General features: G+C 36.1%; 2 protein-coding genes across 4 annotated transcripts in view; both read left to right on the top strand.

Moving 5' to 3' along the window:
* The first annotated feature begins 726 nt into the window (after positions 1–726).
* Positions 727–14,827, top strand: MLC1 (modulator of VRAC current 1). Of its 3 annotated transcripts, none has more exons than XM_036401449.2 (12): positions 727–855; positions 1,532–1,715; positions 3,827–3,916; positions 5,939–5,992; positions 6,141–6,242; positions 7,877–7,978; positions 8,858–8,929; positions 9,398–9,514; positions 10,225–10,281; positions 11,399–11,521; positions 12,931–13,098; positions 14,264–14,827. In XM_036401449.2, the coding sequence occupies exons 2-12, from the start codon at positions 1,536–1,538 to the stop codon at positions 14,336–14,338; spliced, it is 1,140 nt and encodes a 379-aa protein (XP_036257342.1). In that variant the 5' UTR covers positions 727–855; positions 1,532–1,535; the 3' UTR covers positions 14,339–14,827. The 3 variants fall into 3 exon arrangements, with proteins under 3 accessions (XP_036257342.1, XP_036257343.1, XP_036257341.1); XM_036401448.2 differs by lacking the exon at positions 727–855 and adding an exon at positions 905–999; XM_036401450.2 differs by lacking the exons at positions 727–855; positions 5,939–5,992 and adding an exon at positions 904–999 and having other exon boundaries at positions 6,156–6,242.
* A 6,857-nt stretch (positions 14,828–21,684) lies between these two features.
* IL17REL (interleukin 17 receptor E like) overlaps positions 21,685–22,173 on the top strand; it is a 45,302-nt gene continuing 44,813 nt past the window's right edge. Inside the window, exon 1 of the mRNA XM_036400223.1 lies at positions 21,685–21,786. Coding sequence (XP_036256116.1) covers positions 21,685–21,786 — 102 coding nt within the window. The remainder of the gene's footprint in view (positions 21,787–22,173) is intronic.

The raw sequence follows: 22,173 nt of genomic DNA, 5'->3' as shown, positions 1-22,173 counted from the left end.
AGTGTTTAAAGTTTAGACAAAAGACCCTGTCATTGCTGTAGCTGTCAAGGTGCCAACATCTTCAAGATAAAAACGTCCTTTTTTTCCCCCTTTTCATTGCTTAATAAGCAGGAGGACTGGGTCCAATGTACGCTGGCCATTGCATGTCAGTGCTGCCTGCTGGGCTGAAAATATGTTGTTTAGTCATCTGGGTGCTCTGTAAGTGCGAATGATGGCACGATTGAAATGTGCCAGCTTTGTCTGAGCACTCCAGAAAACTGGGCTTAGTGGAAAAAGACAGACAAGTGTCCTGCAGTGAAAATAATAATCTTGATAGATTTATAACCTCTAAATTTTGAGCTTCCAATGTTGTTGAGATACTGTAATACTTGAACTTTTATCTGTAGTTTTTTTTTTTCTAGGAGAATATTGCATTGTAAGTGCATTTTGCTCTTTTGAAACAAGAGCTCAATTGTTAGATATTGTGATGACTGGGCATTATGATAGCCAAAAGTGGAAAAGTGAGGAAACTTTTATTTAAGATGCTAAGTAAGAGGTAGTACTCAAATAAAAGAGGGACATGAAACTTTTAATTTGTTGGTCTGATTTGGAGGCAGCCCTACGAGATGTAGTACAGTCATTTTCTAGTGTGTTCTCTTAATTAAAATTCAGGAGGCATTTTCCTGTTCCCTGGCTTAACTGAAGTTCTTGCTGTGCTTTTGTTCCATATCTGAATAGATGTTGTTGAAAGCCAAAGTGTAAGGGAGAACTTTTCAAAGCCGGCATGACTCACTGAACGGTGAGAATATCACAAAGTGTACAGGCAGCTGTGTTCACAGGGCTGTTTGAAACTGACAGTTCACTTTTCAGTGGAAGGTAAGCACCAAGGTTTTTAACTGTTGAAAAATCTACAGTAACTTAATTCTAATATAAGATGCTCCTCATGGTATTTTAAGAGGTTGGGAAGCAGTGAGGTGAACAAAAAAGGATGAAGTGAACAAGAGAAATGGTTGATACTGGGTAAATTAGAAACAGTTTGCTGTAGCTGAGTTATTGTGGGTATGTGTGTTCATGGGTCTCATAGGGAAGTCTGCCATTTTAGATAGCTGATAAAAAGTGTTGAAAACAAATGGAATTTATATTGAAACCTGTTTGATTTTCTTTGCTGTCCTAGAGTTGAAAAAGAAAAAAGGCTTTGTTTATAGAGGTATGCACTAACTAAACACCTCTAAAACTGGTTCTTAGATCTTGAAATAATAATTTACTGGCGTATCATAGATACACAAACTTTAAATATGTTGGTACTTTTACTATGTCATTATGAACTGTGGCTGTAGGATGAAATTTAGTTAAGGTGTGGAAGTAAGTTGTTAGAAAGTTCACATATTTTGAGATGTAAATACATCCAGTAGCTAAACATTGTGTTTATATATTTTGTCTTGAATAGAAAAAAAACTAGTTGAGCACTGATTTTGGTATGTGAAGGATCTAAATTACATTTTTTCTCTTTCTTTGTAACTTGCATTATTATTATTTAATTGCCTTTGTGAAGTGTTATGACCAGGGAAGAAGGTTACAGAGAAGAATTTAGCTATGACAGGATGCCAACTTTGGAGCGGGGAAAACAAGAGAATGGAAATTATATACCAGATATCAAATCCAGTGACCTTCAGCTGTCAAAGAGGCTGCATCCTTGCTTTAGTTACAAAACATGGATATTTTCTTTGCTGATGGGAGTAAGTACTTTAAATTATAGCAAATTTAAAAATACAGGCCTTAGTGCCCAGTTCTTAGTGCCTAGTGCTCTGTTCTGTTTGACATCATTTGAAGACTAAGAATTTCATCACTGATAGTATTGAAAAGAAATCTTTGTAATAATAGAAACATATTTAGCAAATTTGGAATGTAGACTGCTGGTATTCTTTGACTATTTTTTTACTAATCAGAGGTGGTGTATGAAGGCTTATTTTTATCATTGATATTAACCATATAAGTAGAGAACAAGTTTGGTAGTGGTGAATATCAGCCCATGTGTATCTATAAGCAGTGCCTTTTGGTAGAATATATAAAGTATGAAGACCATATGTATTCTTTTAAAAATACTTTTATCTATTGAATGTACTCTGGCTGCCATGATACCATTTTGGCATTAAAAAGGTATGTGGTATTGATTGCCACATTAATCTATCAGGGTTCAATAGCCACATAATTATTTGGTATAATCATTAATGTAGTGAGGTATATACTTGTGCTCCTTACAGAAACAACACAGTGATTTGAATTTTTGTGTTCACTGCTAGAATGACAGGATACTCATCTTGCATGTACATCATATGTTTCTCCATGTTCTGAGCCAAGTTAATTAAACTTCATTATAGCAATTAGAATTTGATCTTTTCTTTTTCTGTCAGCTTGTGTGTTTTGAAGCGTACTTTTTATTAAGAACTAAGATTGTCCCACTGTTAATATGGTAATTGCTTGTTTATGCACAGTGAATAAAAATATTGCCTTATTTTTGTGGAAACAGCTGAGCATTTTTTCTTTTCTGACAAACTGCAAGGCTTGGATTTCCTTTCAGATGTACTGTCACATGAAAAGAGAGCAAAAGAAGTGCTGGCTTTATTTGCATTAAATTTTCTCACACTTAATTGTCCAAAAGAACAACTGTCTGTAATTTACTGAATAGTTGTAAATTTTTGGAGATAATAAGATTTAATGATCATTTGCTGAAGTCATATTATCAAGAAGAATGAATTTCATGGAAAAATGAAAATGCAATTTTATTAATAAACTCTTAGATTAAGTTCCAATTAGATTTTTCTTCCAAGTGTTTAGTCTCTATCAACCCTTCTGAAAGACAGTGTCCAGAAGAGAAAGTCTGCATGCTGAGCAATGTAAGTCACAGTGAACAGAACCATCTACTTCAGGGAGCAGTTGCCAACTGTACAGTGACATCAAAGTGGCTGATGGGCTGGTTTGGTGCAGAAACAATTTGATGAGCATCAAGCACAATTTCAACTCGTGGTTCCATAGATTGTTCTAACAGTCTGCCAAAATTCTCTGTTTGTGTTTATACATGCACACATGCTTTCCTTATTTTCTGTCTTTTTTTGACAAGGACTCTTTAAATACCCCCAATAATTTTTTAACATGAAAAAAATAACCAAATAAAACAAAAGAGCAGTTCTGTCTCTTACCTTTCCCAGCTCCTTCAAAGAAATGCCTACTCAGAGGAATGACAAGGAAAACCAAAATAATGTTAGTAGAAGACACTACTGGCTTATTGCAGAGTGTGTAACTGTGGTAGTTATGAAATAAACTTTTTAAGGTAAGAGGAGCAGTTGAACATTTTTGGATGTGCCACTGAATGAAGGCAGGAGGAGAATTTGCAGGGATGTAGGAATATAGTGGAAGAAACTTCATTAATGTATCCCAATACTATTTTTACTGCTGTCTTCTAGTTGGCAATTGCCCAGCTGCCCATATGCATAATGAATGTTGGTGGACTCAAGCAGGGAATGCAAAGTAGAGACATAGCTGAGGTTTCTGAAACATTTTTACCACTAAACACTGCAGTTACCTTTTTACTTATATTGAGGTATTTGCCAGGTCAGGACAAAATTCTTGATTTAAACATGAACATTGTTCATTATTAGGTCTTGGTAACCAGCAAAATATCTTCAGAAGTCAGCATATTTTGATATTTTTCTTCAAATTTATTCACACAAAAACTGCATTCTTAAAAGTAGCTCAGTTTGAAAGGGGTTGATTACTGATTTATGTCTGAATAGTTTTCTTTCTTAAACAGTTTTATTTATATAAATTTATTTTATTTGTTGCTTTGCAGACTTGCCTCCTTATTACTTCTGGATTTTCACTATATCTGGGAAATATTTTTCCATCTGAAATGGATTATTTACGTTGTGCAGCAGGTTCAGTAAGCATTCTTAATTATTTGCTGTGGCTGTTTGACAGCAAATGCAATAGTAAATAATTTTTGTGGTTTTATGTCTTATTCTTTCTTTTTCTATTGCTTTTCTTCATGGAAGATTTAATTATATTTAACAGTTCATTAAATGGATTTTTGTTGCATGGTTAAAGGAATAACTGTTGTCATAAAGACAACTGAGTTTGTGCTACCATTTTTGTTGATCAGCTCACCACTGGCATGCAAGATTAATCTGCTGAGCAGTTTTTCTGTGCTTGATTTTAAGAAAAATTTTGTTGCTACATATTTGGAAAGTTTTCTGGCTATATGCTATTGAAATGTATTTCATATTATATCGTGAAGTGTTAATTTTTCAGTTTATTTTGCCATAATATCCATGTACCGAAGCAGACTAAAATTCTCTTGAATATTATTTTATTAGTAAAATAATACATTAAAGTAAAATAATATGCATTAAAGATGGCTGACATTTTCCAGAGTGCAATATTTTTTTTCTGTACTTTGAGGGGTGCATATACATGTTTACTGTATTATATATACTTAGTTTGAGCTTTAGATATTAATAAGTCTCATGTACTTGCTTTGTTTATGGCAACATTCTGTCATTGTTATTTTCTCAACTTGACTTTTATATTTGTTTTTAAGTTAGGTCCAAGGTTACTTGAGACAAACAAGTCCCAGGAGTTGCTCTGTGAATGAGTTATCACTTGGGCTTCCACTAAAGGTGTTAAAGTTGGAGGAGTTTAAGTCAGTATCCTCACAGATACCTTATTCTCTGCAACATTGGTTTAGTTACTGAGATGTCTCTTTCTCTGCCCAAACCTTGACTCTTTGAACTTCATGTTTGAAAATTTCCAAAGACCTGGTAGATCTTTGGCTGCAGCAGGTTTTCACATTGGGCTTGAAGGTGTGCATGTTTGATGTCTGTATGTGAGGAAGGTGTTGGAGCTCCTGCTGCAGATGGTGATGTTGGTGCAGTCGGAAGAGCCTTAGAGAGATGTGGAGCCAGCTGGCCACCAAGTGTCTCGTTTAGCCCGAAGCTGAGTTGCTCTCTGGACTGTCACCATCTGGACTAGTACTTGAATTAAGTTGCCTAAACATAGTCCTGTAGTGTTCTAGGAACTCCTGTGTATCCAGGACATAGAAAAATGTTTTAATTATGTTCAGTAAAGGTCATTTAGGTGTTGAGGAAGTGCTGCCAAGAATTTTACATATCAGTATTATTCTCTTTATAGTGTTCCATTGTTAAGCCATTAGGGTTCAGGTGTGTGGGAAGAGAATTAGAAATGTGGCATTTATTGCATGATTCATTATTTAACATAAGAACACTTTTATTATAATTTTAATAGGCATTTGTGTAAAATTGAGTTGGATCTGTAATGGAGCTATGTCTGTTGTGGTGGGGAACAGCGAAGGGATAGAGAAATTACTTTGTGAGACTTTTTATTTGTGCGTGACTTTTCCATTTATCTATGTCCTCAAGTAGGGAAACATAGTTCTCAGTGAGGCCAAAAGGACATCCCAGGCACAATTCTCCAAGTTTGTCTTGACTCAGCAGATTTTCACAAGGTTCTTCAGAACTGTTTTGAGATTGGGCAAATTTTAGCTTACTCATTGAGGATGATGTCTGCCTAAAGAATGTGCAGGCCCAGTTTGGGAGTAGCACTGTTTTCTCCTGCTCAAGGATCTCAGGCCTTCTAGAGTTAATTTAAACTAATGAAGGCATGAAATACCTCATGAAAGACTTTCTTTCCTTTACTCATCACATTATGCTGGGTAGTTAGTCAAAACTAAGGGATATGGAAGGTATATTTAAACTTCTTGTAATTCTCAGACACTGACTGTGATTAATGACTTCAGTCAAATGAAAATTTTTCTTCAGAGTTTCTGATCTTCTGTTTGTCTAAGTGTACTGAATATGAATTCAGACACATAAAATACATCTATAGAAGTATATATAAAATTCATTGTGCAGAAGATCCCACTAGTCTTTTTTTTTAATTTTCCCAGTGTATTCCTTCAGCAGTTGTGAGCTTTGCTATAGCAAGGAATAAAATTAATGTGGTAAGTATGAAACTTTATTGTCAATTTTGTGTATCTCTCTATATATCTATATCTATCTCTATAATCTATCTCTATATATCTGTATGTGTGTTCATATTCCCCCATGTTTAAAATAAGAGAAAAACCCCATTCTGAAACTGTTTTTCAGATACCAAATTTTCAGATTCTCTTTGTCTCTACATTTGCTGTTACAACAACGTGTTTAGTTTGGTTTGGATGCAAACTTGTCCTCAATCCATCAGCTATAAATGTAAGTTACTAAAACAATTATTAATTGTGATACATTTATCATTGTTAAAAAACAAGGTGGGGAGGACATTACGTGCCTGGAGATCACATGTCATTACTTTGCTGCCAATATCCCACTATTCCTGCTTGGTCTGTGAGGAGAGATCATACAGCAGTAACCTTGCATTTCTCTTTGCCCAGTGTTAGTTACCTGCAATAATATTCACAAGAATCTAATTTATTTACCCTTACTTTTTCAATTTTTGTTATTTACTTCATGTACCTAGGACTAATTGAGATAGATAGTCCATCAGTTTAGTTACAGTGCGTCTGGAGTCAAACTTGTGCATCTACTTGGCACTGCACTGCCAAGTGTGACATGTGGCCTTGCCAGCTCATATCAGTATTAGTGCTGTGTCAAGACATGTCTAAATCATGGGAATTTTAAATCTGGATTAAGTTGTTCTGCAGGCCACACATTTGCACTTCTTTTGCCTAACAAGTCCTGTATTCTTCATTGTAGCACATTTTCTAGAAGTTTCTCAATGACGTTTATCACTGTTTGCAGAGTTAGTACAACTGTACAGTCTGTTGGGTACAGCAAAACACATAGTTTCAATTATCATTTCCTAAGCAAAAGTGAATTTCAGCATCCAAAAAAGCCTCCTAAATCTACCACTTACTACATTTTTCAAAAAACATGTGCTGCAAGATGTCAGAGAAAGATGGAGATTTCATCATCAACAAAGCAGGTCTGACATGAGGAAACAACATAATTCTGTTCTAAGTTGTTGAACAATGGTTTGCTGTAATTTTATAGGTTTGGAATAGTGTCAGTTCTTCCTAGACTTTTGGTACTTTGCCCCAAAGGTCTGACTGACTACCAGATGTTTTTTTGGGCTGTGATGGAAAAACATGGTGCTTTTGTCGACAAGATAGGGTGATCAATTCTTCCTAACTTGTGTGCCTCTAGGAAATGATTCAGTCCATGCAGTGTAGGTGTCTACCTCTTTTCATGAGAATAATAAGGAACAAAAAAGCAACATTAAGTATTGCATTCACTTATTTGTCTCTTGAATATGAGCAATGGCAGCATCCATATTTTTGCAATGTAGTCTGCAAGCATTGTGAACCCATGAAGAGTGTTTGTGAATGCTTTGCCAGCACTGAGCAGGACACAGAACTGGGATCCTTGGTGCAGTTCTTTGGTTTGTGTTTTCATTCAGTGTCCAATATGGTAGCACACAGTTTGGGATTGCAACCTAGGAGTTGTGACCTGTGGCCCTCCTTCCCCTGAGAATGTTCCATTAGTTGCTGCAGTGTTCTGGGTTCACATAGAAGGACCTGCAAAAAGCAAACGTACCCAGCAAACACTCCTTTATCATAAACTCCTCTTCTGGAGGACAGCAATAAAATCTTCAGGCAGAATATTTTCATAAATAAACTAAATGTTTCTTTCTTAGGTTAGGCATTCTGAGTATTATGTTCTTGAAGTTTGTCAAGAGACAAGAAAATAGATAACAAAGTATGTAATCAGTAGATGTGTCTAAATCTGACAGAAACTAGACAACCTGCCTAATCATGCTAGACTCAGCCCCTTCCTTTATTTTTAATATGGAAGACATAACTCATTTATGTCTGGGATTTTACTGACAGATAAATTTCAACTTGATTCTACTTATTCTGCTGGAAATCTTCATGGCAACTACTGTGATCATTTCAGCTAGGTCTACTGAAGACTGCTGTGCAAGAAAGAAAGTAGGTACTCTTAAGGACTGTGCATGGTAAAAAATTCTCCATTTTCCTGTATTACATATGCTGAAAATTTATTGGCAACACCAGTATATAACTTTGCATGCTAAATAAATATAAATAAAAGTAGTGTACTAAACAGTTATTTCTTCTTTTATCTTTTAAAAGTGCAATGGCCCCTCTGCTAAATTACCTGTTGAAAATTATACAGCACAGTTCTTTGAATATCTCATGAATGGGCATGGCAAATTTTTTATTTCTGTTTTGTAGAATGAAACTTGAAATTTGAAAGATTAGGGTACTATAACTTGCACATATGCAAACAAAACCTTTTTGAAGCCTGATGTAGAGAAAGTATTTGTCTTGTATGCCAGTTTGGTGGTATCTGCACAACTCTTGGCTTCAGGATTTGGGGCTACTGATAAAAGTTTCTTTATTCACTAGTGATTTCCCAAACCCCACCCTCATTTTTCTACAACAGTACTTCTTTTAGAATGAAGCAACCATGATATGCCATTGGAAATACTGGTTAATAAAGTTGTGTAGTGCCCTGTCCTCCTTTGTCTCCTGCTGATCCACATCTGTAAAACCTGAAGGCTCAGGAGAAAAGTATATTCTTTGAAGGTGGAAAAGGAAGACAAGATGAAAATATTTCATTATTGAATGGTGGCTGTTGAACAGCTAATCTGGTACTAAATAATTGGGTTTTCATGTAATTGCTGTTGTCTGACCCTGGAGAACACCGTGATGTGTCACTGTCACCTCTTCTGGGCCAACCAGACATTACATACCACTGTTAGGACCTGTAAGAGGTTGTATAAGATTCTAGAAAGAAATGTATTGCTTTGTATACTTTTTATAATGATTTTTTTTATTCCCCTCTAGAATGCTGCACACGACAGTGCCATTGTTTTGAGCAATGTCAGCTTTCCTGCTCGAATTCTGAAGTCATACTCAGTAAGAAAAGCACTGTTTCATTGAATCAATTTATTATTTCACGTTTGTAAGTGCTAAAGTTTTTTAAAGACAGGAAGAGATCACTGTAGCCAAGAATCGAAAGAATAAAGACAAAATAAGAGATATATAGTAAAATATTTCCTTTTAGAAGATTGCAAGATAAATCACAACTGCTCTTTATTATGGGAAGGAGACTATCTAATGACTTAAGGATAAATAGTGTAAACTGAACTATTGTTTGGGAGAGCTAATAAATGAAAGCATAAATATGTATAATGAAGCTGATCTTGTTTTCACTTAAGCTAGCTAGTGTTTTGCCATAGTTTAGATATGGAGAACATAGACTTTATGCCTAGCTAGTAGCATAAAAGCATTTTATTCTTTCTGCTGAGGTCCTTTCTATACACAAGTAGGAAATTTCGTGTTCAAATATGTTATTAATAATTTGTGTGCTCTTATTTGTTTTAGGTAATTGAGGTGATTATTGGAATTTCATCAGTATTTGGTGGAATAATTGCTTTGAATATGGATGTTCTAGTCTCAGGTCCATACCTCTCAGTAACATTCTTTTGGATCTTAGTTGCTGTAAGTAGTGCAAATAGAAGCTACTCTTTTAAAACAGTGTATTTTATTCAATTTTTTTTTTCACTTTTCTCCTCCCGCTGGAGTATTTATTTGGCTCTTATACTGTTTGGGAATTGCTGCTTAGCAAATTAATTAAAACTTCAATATACTTAATATATTTATGCAATATTTTTGATCTGTTTTGGTTTGCAATACTTCAGTTCTGATACATTCTCAGTTCTCAATTCAGTAAAATGGAAATGAGTATTAAAACAAGGGTATTAGAAGTGAGGTGATCTGTCAAAAAAAGTCATAGGTTTTAGAATATTTTAGGTTGCAAAAGAAAACGTTGAGTTTAGGTTTAGCATGGTAGAATCCTTAGAACATCTTATTTAACCTCTCAGTTTAACCTGTTTTAAAAGTCTGAGACTGTGATTGGTAACCCTTATCCCTAATAACAGCCTGTACCCAGGAGCAGTGGATTCATAAAGGATATTGTGCGACCCTGCTCGCCATGAAGGATTTGAGAAAGAAGACAATGGCCACTAGGTTTATATATGTGTCTGTAAAATCCCTTTGCATGAAGTAGAAAAAGTTCATAAACAAGCTTTTCAGCATTCAAAATTCACAAAAGAAAAAAGCTGTGAATACTGGGAATTACTGTAACTCAATTATAATTTTTGTAATTTTCAAGTCAATAAATACTTACTTTGTTACACTCTTTTGTTTAGTGCTTTCCAAGTGCTATTGCAAGTCATGTAGCTGCTGAATATCCAAGTAAATGTCTGGTAAGTGTGTAAAATTCTTTAATTAGAGTGGAATAATGCTAAGAAACTCTGCCTGATAGTGAGCACTAAGTTTGCTGGCTTGTTTTTAGCTGCTTCTATAAAATGTGACAAATATGTAGCAGGAGTGTTAGCTGGTATTCCTTAAAAGAACTCCGGTAGCTCCTTTGGAGGCCTCATTTCATCAGTTCTAGAAAAGAATTTGAAGAGTTTGGTTGGTTGTTTAGGGTTTTTTTGTTGTTTGTTTTGTTCTGTTTTTTTTTTTTTTGATATTTTGTAGTGATTCCTTGGGAAAAGATACTACCATAGAAAAATGACATACCTCATATGGTATGCCAAGAACTGCTTTCAAGCTCCTGAGAGGAGGTTCCCTTTTTCTTTCATTATCAGTTGTGGTTTCTGAGAGAAGAAAATTAGGTGTGCAGGCTGTGCTGGACCTAGAACCTATTTTAAACAAATTCTTCATCTTTGTGATTAGCAAAATTAGCAGCAAGAAGTAATAATGTTCAGTAGAGTGCATTTATTCCTTGAATGTTCTAGATGTGTAGTTAAGGCTCCTTAAAATATCTGTTGTAATTAATAGTCATGTGACCATATTTAAGTGAGTAATGAGGCATAACCACAACTGAAGTCAGAATATAATCCTGTAGGGGTGATATTTGAGTGAAACTCAGCTGCTGTTGTATGGCAGTAAATTTGCCTCAGGACACTCAAATTTATTTGCATAAGATATTTTATGTTGCAAGTCTGCAATATTTGTTTTTAATTCTCATTACTTCATATAAATTGAAGAATAAATGGTGGCTTTTATACTGGCTCTCCAGATGGGGTGTTACTTCCTCTATGTGCATATGGACGGCACTTGTAAAATAAAACAAAAATGTCATCATCTGTATTGAATGAAATACGAATTACAAGCCAGCAGTGTTTTGGCTAGGAAACTTAGGTTATACAAAGCTTGCTTCTGTGTCTTCATGAAATGTGGATAGCTCTTAGTATTTGTGTTTTATGTATAATCTTACACAGTTTTACACGCTTATGTTGCTTCAAGGAGACATAGCTCGCAAACCAGAGTTAATTTTTTAGATTATTATTTAACATTTATTATCTTATCTTTTAGGTTGAGGTCCTGATTGCCATTAGCAGTGTTACCTCTCCTTTGTTGTTCACTGCTTCTGCATATTTATCCTTCAGTATCATGCAAGTTGTTGACATCTTTAAAAGTTATCCACCTGCTGTTAAAGTATGTGTTTTTATGCAATTGAAAAATAAACTTCTATATGTTACAATAGCAAGGCAGTAGCAAATTAGGGAATATATGAAGACAAGGTACTGCATTATAAAGATTGAATAAAATGGTATAGAAATTATTTAAAAACTCTTGTTTGATTTATTATATAATTGAAAGTATGTTGCATCTATTGGCACCCTGAAATTGTAGTTTTAAAAATATAGGATTTTATTCTAAAGACACCGTAAAATAATATATAGCATGCTAGAGTCCTTGAGACTTTTATAGTTTGTAGTATTTAAATTAAAGATTCGAGGTGTCCTTGAAGAGTACATTTTTCTGTTTCTTAGGATGCTTATCAATCGTTGGGATTGTAAGCTTACACCTGGATTTATTCAAAGTATGGATTTGGACAGAGAAGAAAAAGTTTGCAAAGTTTAAAGCCTTTCAGTATGAAATGTTACCTGTGCATTGCTGAAGAGCTTTCTTGTGCTCTACTGGCAAAGTGTGTTGCCAGTCCCGGATGTTGTTCAAAGAACCACTTAGGGGCATTAGACCAATGTCATTAAGAGTCTCCACTAGTCATTAAGTAGTCTTGTAACTTTAGAAGAAAAGAGGGAAAATGTTTGTTAAACTCATATCTCAGGGACTGGAAAATAAACTGCTGAGTATGTGATCCTGTTCTTATTCTGGAGGAGTGTTGTTGAACCTCTGGAATGGTGACAGCTTACATCCCCTCTTTAAGTAGCTTCCTGTCACACATGTTGGAGACAGATGACTACACTGTCTAGACAGTTGGTGTGACCCTGCAGAGCGTGTCTTACATTCTCACTCTGCTTTGTGTGTGGTTACAAGAGTGGGCTGCTCTGCACAGGGTGATGAGCTATGGAGCAGGAGGAAACAGCAAGACAGAGAAAGAATGGTGACTTCATTGGCAAGCAGAGCAGTCCTACAGCACCCCAAAAAATAGTAAAGGAAGGCAGGTCCAGCCATAGTAGCCAGGTGCAGTGATTGCCAGGTAAGTCCTCAGTAGTACTGAGGCAGATCCAAGGTCATCCAGGAACTCAGGTCGGCAGGGCAAGATCAGAGCCAGCAAGGCACAGGGCCAGGCCCAAACACAGCTGTGACAGTGCTTAGGTCAGAACCAGCAGTTAGACACTATTTTAGAGGATAGTTTTCTCAATTCTGTTCTGTTTCCAAAGGAAAAGATAATTTGACAGATTAACATTTTCTTAGAAGCTATAGATCTCTTCTACTTTCAACAAACTCAGGCACTAAAATTTTGGTTGAAACTTTATGCTGAAATAAACCATAAATTATAATTTGATTTAAAAAGTCTAGATAGGAATTTTTAAAGTATAGCGATGGGAACATTATCAAATGTTTTATTCAGGTAGCTAACAACATATGTCTCTTTTCAGCAATCCTATGATGTACTCCTGTTGCTTCTGATGTTGATGCTGCTAATTCAGGCATGCCTTACTATTGGAACCGTAATACAGTGTGTGAATTACAAGACAAAAATGAAACTACAAGATTCAGCATGGACACCATCACAGGTTAAAAAACAGGAATACAGAACAACAGAGGTTTGTATTTACACCCACTAGAAAATTTGAAAATACCTATTTTAAAATACTTTTTTGGGGTAATGTTTTGTGGTCTTAAATTCTGATCTTAATTCAGACCACAATTAAAAGCTGTTCTATGAAACTTAATTTTGTAATCAAGAGATAATAGTTTCCTGGTTAGATGATAACTGGGCATGACATGGGGCACAGAACTGTACCCCTTAGGCTTTCCTTTGCTGTACAGAGCTAGACCCTATATCCTTAAAAACTCTCAGAGTGTAACTCATGCTTACTGCAGTAGGAGAGTGCTGGATTCAGTCTAGCACTGGATAGAAAGTGCTGGGAGCAGAGACTGAAATCTGTCAAGTCAGTAAACAGCTGCTAATGGAAAGTGGAAGCTTTGGAATTATGTCCCTTCTGGCTGCTGAGGCTATTTGGTGTAGGCTTGTTTATTTGCTGGATCTGTGTCCTGGGACTTAGGTTCTGTATAAAAGATGAAGCACAGCAGCACTTCCAGTGCTGCAAGTCATGTCTTGGAGCATGGGTCATGCATGGCTAAACAGATCTCTGCTGGAGATTATTGACAAAAGTATTCCTGGTTTGTGAGTCACTGAGAAATTAGGTGTGAGTTAAATGCTAAAAGGAGCACTTTCTCTGCAAAAGCAACACCTTTTTGCTTACTTTTTAGTATTTAAACACATGAATAATGTTATAGGTGAAGTTGCAAGTCCCTTTGGCTTTTCAGAAGTCTGTGTTTTTAGACAAGACCTTACTTTGCTTGCATGTATGTAGGTAAATCTTGCTTCAGTTGCACCATGAGAGGCTGCTTCTGGCTTTGGGATTAAAGGTGTAGGTGCAAAGGCTTTCAGTCATATTTTAGAAAAAATCTTGAAAAAATGTCTTAAGTTACATGTTTAAAATGGGAATTTGGCCAAGTTTCTTAGACCCAAATATTTCAATTATTATACAATTTACACTATTTCATTTTATATCCTAAATATAAACTCTATAATATACAAAACTATACAATTTACAAATGTATAGAATATTTTAATAGCTCTGGCTGTACCTATTCACATTTGCATTCTGCTAGATTTTCTCAGGTATTTATTTGCTTGAACTTCAGTTTTTAATCAAAACATTTTTTCATGATTGCATTTGTCTTAAATTTGTTTACTTTTAGGTTTCCAATAATACCTTAAAGGATTTTGACAAAGATAAAGCTTGGAAGGCAGTTGTGGTGCAGATGGCTCAGTAGTTTGGATTCTACAAATGCAGCCAACACAGCACAATCCAATAAAATAAATCAACTGTTTGAATGAAGGTTTAAAAACTTACATTTTTAAACAGCACTATAGTTGCAGCAGTAGGAGCCATGGAATAACACAGTAAATGATGTATCTTTCTAATAATTTTAAAATTTGTTGATAATATTTTTAATACATCTGTCTTTTCTGTTGGTATCTGTAGCCTAGTATTTAGAAGATACCTTTAGAAAAAGGTAATGAGTCACATGGATTTATGCTGATGGCAAAGTAAAATATTGCAATATGTAGTAGGCTTCATATATTTGCAAGAGATTGTTGTAACTGCAGTTATGCAGTCAGTGTGACTGATAAATGCTTTTGTAAAGTTATGAGTACAAGTCATAATTGATGTTTTTGCTTATACTTCACTTTTGTAGGAGTTGTAAAGTGTTCTGCATCTTATTGCTTTTATATAAATAAAAGTCTTTATTATGTGGAAACTCGAGAATGTGGATTGACATTCTAATCTGAGAGGTGACAACAGAATATTCTTTCCCATTAAACTTCAATTTCTGGACTATTAAACGGGGGAGAGGCTTTTTCTGAGTGCTGGGACACAAGAGCTGCTAGCCAAACTAAAACATCCAACAAACAGAAGCAACTGGCCAAATAACAGAAGATAATACTGATATTGAAAGAGATTTTTTTTTATTATTTTTTATTTTTAGGTATATTACCTCTCATTTATTTCTTTTCCTAACTATTTTTAAAAGCTATGCAACTTAGCTGCCCTGAAACAAGGGACATCCCCCATACAGATGGCCTTTTCTTGTAGCTGAACTATGGGTACAATTGGGTAGATTTCAAACTCTATTAGAATTTCCAAGTTAATAGGAATTCTGGGGTAACCAGGGTGATAGCTGCTGACAAGGTGGTGAGGTTATTTTTTTCCTGGTTTTGTTGTTTTATTGTTGGGTTTTGAGAGGTTATAGACTTTGAAGTTCATTCTTTTTTAATGTGAAATAACTCAGATTGTTTGTTCAGAGCATGCTGCAAAGATTTGCTCTTTGCATTTGAGAAGGGGAAAGAAAGAGAGAAGGGTGTGTAGTGTGTGGAGCCTTTCAGGCACAGGAACATGTTTCTTTTCATTTTGGGAAAGCTGACAGTTATTCTGGATTTAAATACATAGAGGCTACTCTTTCAAGTTTAGAGCAGTGCTTTTTTAAGAGCGTGTATACAGCAACCTCCCTGTCCCCCTAAAAATAATAGGGTGTGCTTTTGGTCCAGACTACTACAACAACCACAGCTAGGCTGCAGCTGCTGTTTCTTAATTATTGCAAAATTTCATGCCTGTACTGGTGGTACTTGTGTGACCATTCTCTCAATGTAACAGATAATTAATTGTATATCTGCTACAATCCTACCAATTTTAAAAGTAGGAAAAGTTAGGTTGATGGTACCCTATATTTTTGAAAGTTGCAAAGAAATAGTTACAGTTCTACCTAAAAATAAGCATCTAACTTCCTAAATCTCATGCATGAAACTGGAAAAAGACTGTAGAGTGTAGAAGTTCTTCATGAATCATTTAAAGTAAAAAGAGAATAATACGTAGAATAGTGTGAATGTAACTTAACCATTTCCTTGATGGTTGGCTTTATGTTATATGGTAAAACACTTTGTTTAACTGAATCTGTATCTTTAATAAATTATCTCTGTGTTTTCTGTCAAGTGAAGATGGGCATTGGTTATCCAGGTTAGATATAAGTAGATATTACTTTTGTAAATTATTTAGGTGGGAAAAGAAATTAAAGGAAGTTGCACAGCTGATGGAATTTCCTTTCCACAAAATGCTTAGACAAACAAAGCAGACCAAGGCACTTTGACTTCCTTTTGACTCAAATGGCTTGAGGTGCTGTCTTCTAAGGAGTGAGAGCAGTTTAAACAGCTCCTGATTTTTTTTAAATTTTTTTATTTTTTTCTGTCAGGAGTGACTATGAAGAAACAAAGCACATATAATAGGAGATGTTTGCATTTCTCTTGAGGAGCTACAGTGTTTAATAAGAAAGAAGAAAATAGTGAAAACGTGAAGAAAATAGCATTAATCAAAAAATGAGAGAAAAGCTAAATAGCCTTAACAGGATGATTGAGTTAAAATTTGAATTGACCCTGAGATAAGAAATATTTAAGATATATGAGTGTATCTGAGGTTTTTTAGTCATCTTAGATTAACAAGGGATGAGAATAAAAAAAGAGGTTGTAATAGAGCTGCCAGCCATAGATTCTGCTTTGCAGTGAAGATGAACATCCCAGGGCTCCCTGCCTGGCCATGGCTCCCTTCCTGCTCTGTTCAGCACAGCAGAGACTGGACAATCTCCCTGCATGCCTGGTAAACTAGGAGCCCCAACCATGGATACCTCTCTGGAGGCTGAATTTTCTCATACCCTGCAAGAAGAAAAATCATGGAGGTAAGAGGCAGGCTTTTAAAATTATAATTAATGTAGGGCTGGCTGCTGACATGAAAAGCGTTTCTCAGGCAGAGAAAGTTTCACTGTAAATCTCACTCTGTGTGTCAATGTTTTTGTAACTCAAACCAACACCCCCATCCTTCTTTACTAAAGGACTTTTTGTATTGATGTTTGACACAGTAAATCTTGATAGCTTGAAGCTTTAATTAGGGTCTGCTGGTTGACGATCTATTTCCACAGCAAAGCTAGAAAACCTGTTAAAGGACAAAAATCATATCCCTCTCTGAGCTCAGCCTGGTGAAGAAAATGTCTATGTGCCATGTTAGAAGGGTTTCTCCTTGGAAATGTGCCATTTCCTGCCTTGCTGGGTATCACTGGAATTAATGCCACGGCCGACTGCTTAGCTTATACCAGGAGTTAGGTTCCTAGCTTAAAAAAGATAGCTAAAATTAAGAAAAGATTTAACTGGGTGAGATGAAAAAAAGCAGACTGAAGCATCTCCTGAAAAAAAATAAGTTGTGTGCACATGGTGCATGAATGATTTACTTTTAGTTGCAACCCCTCCACATGTGCTAATAATTCCAGTTTCTCTGAGCTTGAAGTTCATAAAAGTATAGATTGTCCACAAAAAAATTTGGAGAGTTATGAAAATAATTTTTTATTATTCTTTTACTTTTTTCTAAGCAGATTTTTTTTAACACTCAAGATTTTAATTTTCTTCTTTAATAATTTTATTAACAATTTCAGAGGGGTCTAAAATGATTTTTTTAAATAATAAAAAAAACATTCTTTATTTCTTTAATAATGCACGGGACTTTCAGCAACCTAATTTGGAACTAGATTATCTTTAAAATTCCCTTCTAGCCCAAACCACTTTATGATTGTATGATTCTAATCTTAGGAAAAGAAAGTCTTCAGCATCTGTGGGTTGTGCCTGGTGTGTAAGCAGTGCACCTAAGGTGCTACCTATGTTTGCTGTCATTGCTGAATGCTCGTGACTCTTGAAGGAAAGGGATGGTGGGTGAGGAGAGTGAGGGTCCCTTTGAATCACACAGATGAAAAGAGTACTGGTTGTCTTGGACTGTGAATCAGTAACTTGTTGAGTACAGAAGCACTGGGCAGCTTGTGTTTCACCAGCCTGTCTTGTGTCTCTCTGGGGTACAGGTGCCCTGCTGGTACCTCTGCTGCTCACCTGCCCTGGCTGCACAGGCTCACTCTGGACAGGGAGATACAGGCACGATTCCAGAAAAGTGCAGTTCCCAAGCAGCTCTGAATTCCTTGTGAGTATTTTGTTGTGATGATAGTAGCACCTCACACCACTCCACTCCAGAGTATGACAAGAAGCTGTTCAAGTTATAATGTCCTATGGTTAATGTATGTGGTCTGGAGGCACAATGTCTGTTGCTTGGAGCAGGCAATACAACTGCACACAGGGTTAAAATAATAGCCAGGGGACTGTTATAGTATTGTATGTGTGCCTGTGTTAGTGAAACTGGGAAGAACATAGTGATATGTCACAGGATCCTCTTGCAAAATGTAGTGTGAATGTGGCTATTGTGCTGCACAGAAGCCTGGGACTTCTCCAACATGGATGTGACAGGAACATGCCTTCCAGCATAGACATTGATGTTAATTTAACAAAGTCAAAAAGTAATATAGCCAAAGCAGAAATCTCTTGGGAGTTTTGTGCTTAAACTCCAACACATCAGGTCACAAAATCCATTTCTGGCTGCCTAGGTATGTCTGGTGATACATCTGTCCTAACTTTGATTTTCAAACGTTTCCCGTACAAACTTGACCAGTGGTGGAATGATTTTCTCTTTTGAAGGGGGCCAAGTATGTATCCAAGCATACTTGACTAATTAAGAAAAAGGTACATGACCTGATGGTCCAGAGATCAAACTTGACCCAAGAGAAAATGGGGAATCTAAAATACTGGATTTCACTCTGTACTCTAAGGTTGACATGTGCATTTCATTAAAAACACCCTGAACCACCGAGGCACCATCCTGAAATGTGCAAGATTTGGACCCAAACCTTCTTGGACTGAAATGTTTAGATTCTGGCTTTTCTGTGTTCTTGACCAGTGCTTTAATAAATATCTAGGGTGCAAAATATCTCTATTACCAAAGTGCAAAAGAAGGCCCTTCCTATTAATGGTTTTTAAAGGATCTTTTTTCTGAAGATGGAGGGAGCATTGGTAGAAACAGAACAATACCTTTTGCTATCATCCCTTCTTCAGGGATAAAGTAAAGAAAGCGTCAAACTAAAGACAAATGTGGATTAAAATATAGGTAAGGTACAGTAACTAACAAGGATAAAATGACATCTGTTAGAAAAAAATTTTCAAAATTATGATCAAGAATTAGAGTCCCATTTGAGCATAGAGCCTAAGAGATTTTGTCCCTGTAAATTTCAAATGCATCAATGCTTCTACATAACTGATAGTTTTCAAAAAAAATGTGGCATGGGTCAATTATACTGCCCAGCTTTTAGTGAGAATCTTAACGGGGGTTCTGAAACCTGATGTAATATAAACAGTGGATGAACACAGTAATTCCAGGATACAAATCATGCAGGAACAGTGAAGTAGCTAGTTTAGACATGATTTAAAAAATAAGGTTCAAATGAAACAAATAACAATAAAGTTGTTGCCTGATAAACTTAATAACAGCTTCAGTCCACACAGAAACTCTCTTGACTGAAACACAGTTCCTGCATAGAAAGAGTACATTGTTAGATCTATGCTTTGATCAGCTTTATTCAGAATGTGACAGAGGTGCCCTAAGAAATACCAGAAACAGTGAGAGAATAAAATCTCTTAAGGCAAATCACACTGTTAATTTCTGTGGAAACTGGAGGTATAAGGAGAGTCAAAATGGCATTTGCTAGAGAGGAAAACATTCTTGAACTGCTCACTCCTTAATATTGTCTGCAGGACCCTCATCTTACAAAAGGGTATCGTAAAAAGCTGTGACTATTTTGCAAAGGTGAGATGAAAATGGATATTCTGTATTTTTTAAAGCAGCAAGGGGGAACCCAATGGAACTATTTGGAAGCAGTTTTAAAATAAACATAGGTTAATTGTACAATTCATGGCTCCAAGAAGATTTGAAAACTGAAAGGATAAATAGATGCAAAGAGTTGTTTTACAAATACATTTAAGAAAGTTCCAGAAGCAGCTATTAAAATCAGTGATGTGCACGTGGCTTTTGGTTCAGTAAATCTGTAAGATGCAGGTCATTGGCACTTGTCAGCATACATGTTAAAATAATCCATGGAAGTAGGATATTTAACTTTCTTATTTCTTCTAAGCATCCTCTGATCCTCTTAGGCACAGGAGAGTGGACTGGGCAGATTTTTGATCTCGAGTATTTTTGTGCATAGATGTCACATCCCACTCCTGTGAGTAGTCAGGATTCATTGATGCCCATGGTCAAAGTTTTTCTGGACCTATTTGGTAATGGGCCAGGGGGCTTTGAGGGTATTTAGGTGGTCTCAATCCACCTCTTCTGGGTTGACTCTTTCTCAATAGCTCCTGACTCCTTGTCATCCCCTCTGTGCTTTATGTGGTCACCATGGACCAGAACAGGGAAGTGGGCCCCAGAAAGATTCTGCCCTACTTCCACAGGGCCCCCCTTTCCAGCCACCACCTGTTCTAACTTGCCTGCTTGAGTGGCCATCAGTGTTTGAGGCATAGGAATGCATTAACTCCTTAAGGTCCAAGCTTCTATAAGATGACAAAATTTAGTTGTTGTTTTTTAACCAAAACACTTAAATTACATTTTATTCAGTATGGTGATTTATGCTGCTTATTTAAAAAATAAAGTCTTCTTGGAAAATTGGCAAACTGGACTCACATGGGGTATCTAAAATACAAGTACAATAGATACATTGGCTGAGTAGACATTGTATTTTATATGTAAAGCCAGATCCTAGCAGAAGCTGTTAGCTGTATATTCCCCACTGTAACTGATGTAAACAGTTTTGTAAGAGCACTGAGTACTTGGGCCCTGGCACTGTCCTACTGAAAGATGTGTCTCAGTGGTGAGCAAGCCCTCTCTGTGGAGGAAAACTCCCTGTTCCCCTTAGGCATGTCACATGTAGTCTCCGTACCAACCAGAGGGTGTGTTTTTGACATACTTGTTCCTTACAAAGGGTAGTGGGACTTTGTGAAACATAGCACCCAGAGAGGCATTCCTGGGCATTCTGTTATGCTAACAGGTATTGAGGTACTGTGACTCACTCCCACCCTGCTCTCAGAGTTGCTGGTGTTGAGCTTTGAAAAACCATGCATATTTCCACAGCTGGAGATAGGCTATAGGACAAGATGCTCCTATTAATACAATTAGATAATAGTGGAAAAAATTTAAAGGCTCAGATTTCTAGGATGAAAGAATCTGGTATTCCTGCTGATGAAAAAGAGGAAACTAGTCTTCCAAGACCACCTGTCTTGGCAAAGCTGGTTTTCTTCTCATTGAAGGCACTAGAAAACCAGAAAAATAAGATGCATTTGAATACCCATGAATTTGTCTGGTACATCTCTCTAGAAACAAAATTCCCATTTATATATGGAATTTACAGAAAAGAAATCTGTTGAAACTAATCTAATACTGATGTGATAAAATCCAGAAGGAAGAGGCTTTTACTGTGATTGTCAGAAATCACTGTTTCCTATTTTTCAGTTTGGAACATATGAAATGAGTTGAGCATGCTTTATATTTCCCAGAACTAGCAACTTTCTGTCTTTGGAAAGTGTTAGAGGGAGGAGCTCAGAGGTGCTGTGGGAGGGACTAAAATTCATATTAAAGTTTTGGCACGAGAGGGAGAATTGTCAGAGTTGAAGGTTTCTTCTGAGGTTTTGCTTTTTGTATTTTTTTTTTCAATTTAGGATGATAAGTACTTATGTTCAGATTCTTCTAATAATTCTGTTTTGGAATGCTGATTGTCAGATTATTCCCAGGATTGAAGAATGTGGACTTTCATGTTCTCAGGTAATCTCTTACTTGTTCCAATTTGCTGTCTATTAATATAGTAGTTATATGCTACCAAAGTAATTGTAGGAAAAGCAAGAAAGCAAAAAGGGAAAAATGTTTCAGCTGTCCTGAACATTCACTTTATATTCCTGTCATTCTGAATTAAGTGTCCAAAGTGGCAAAAATTACTCTGAAAAGGGTAGGAAAATGCATCTTTATGCTGTTTGCAACTGCTGCTGTTAGTTTCAAATATGTCTTTTGTATTTGAAAAAATAGATTTTGTTAATATTCATTACTTTCCAGAGTCAGCTTTTACAACAGCAGTGTTGCCAAAGAGATGTGAGAGGGAGGAATGAGAGGTTTCAGAAATTGCTAATTATGTTAGGAACATATGAAACATTGAAT

Source organism: Molothrus ater, chromosome 5 (genome assembly GCF_012460135.2).
Source record: "Molothrus ater isolate BHLD 08-10-18 breed brown headed cowbird chromosome 5, BPBGC_Mater_1.1, whole genome shotgun sequence".
Lineage (NCBI taxonomy): Eukaryota > Metazoa > Chordata > Aves > Passeriformes > Icteridae > Molothrus > Molothrus ater.
This window is presented reverse-complemented; position numbering and strand designations above follow the sequence as displayed.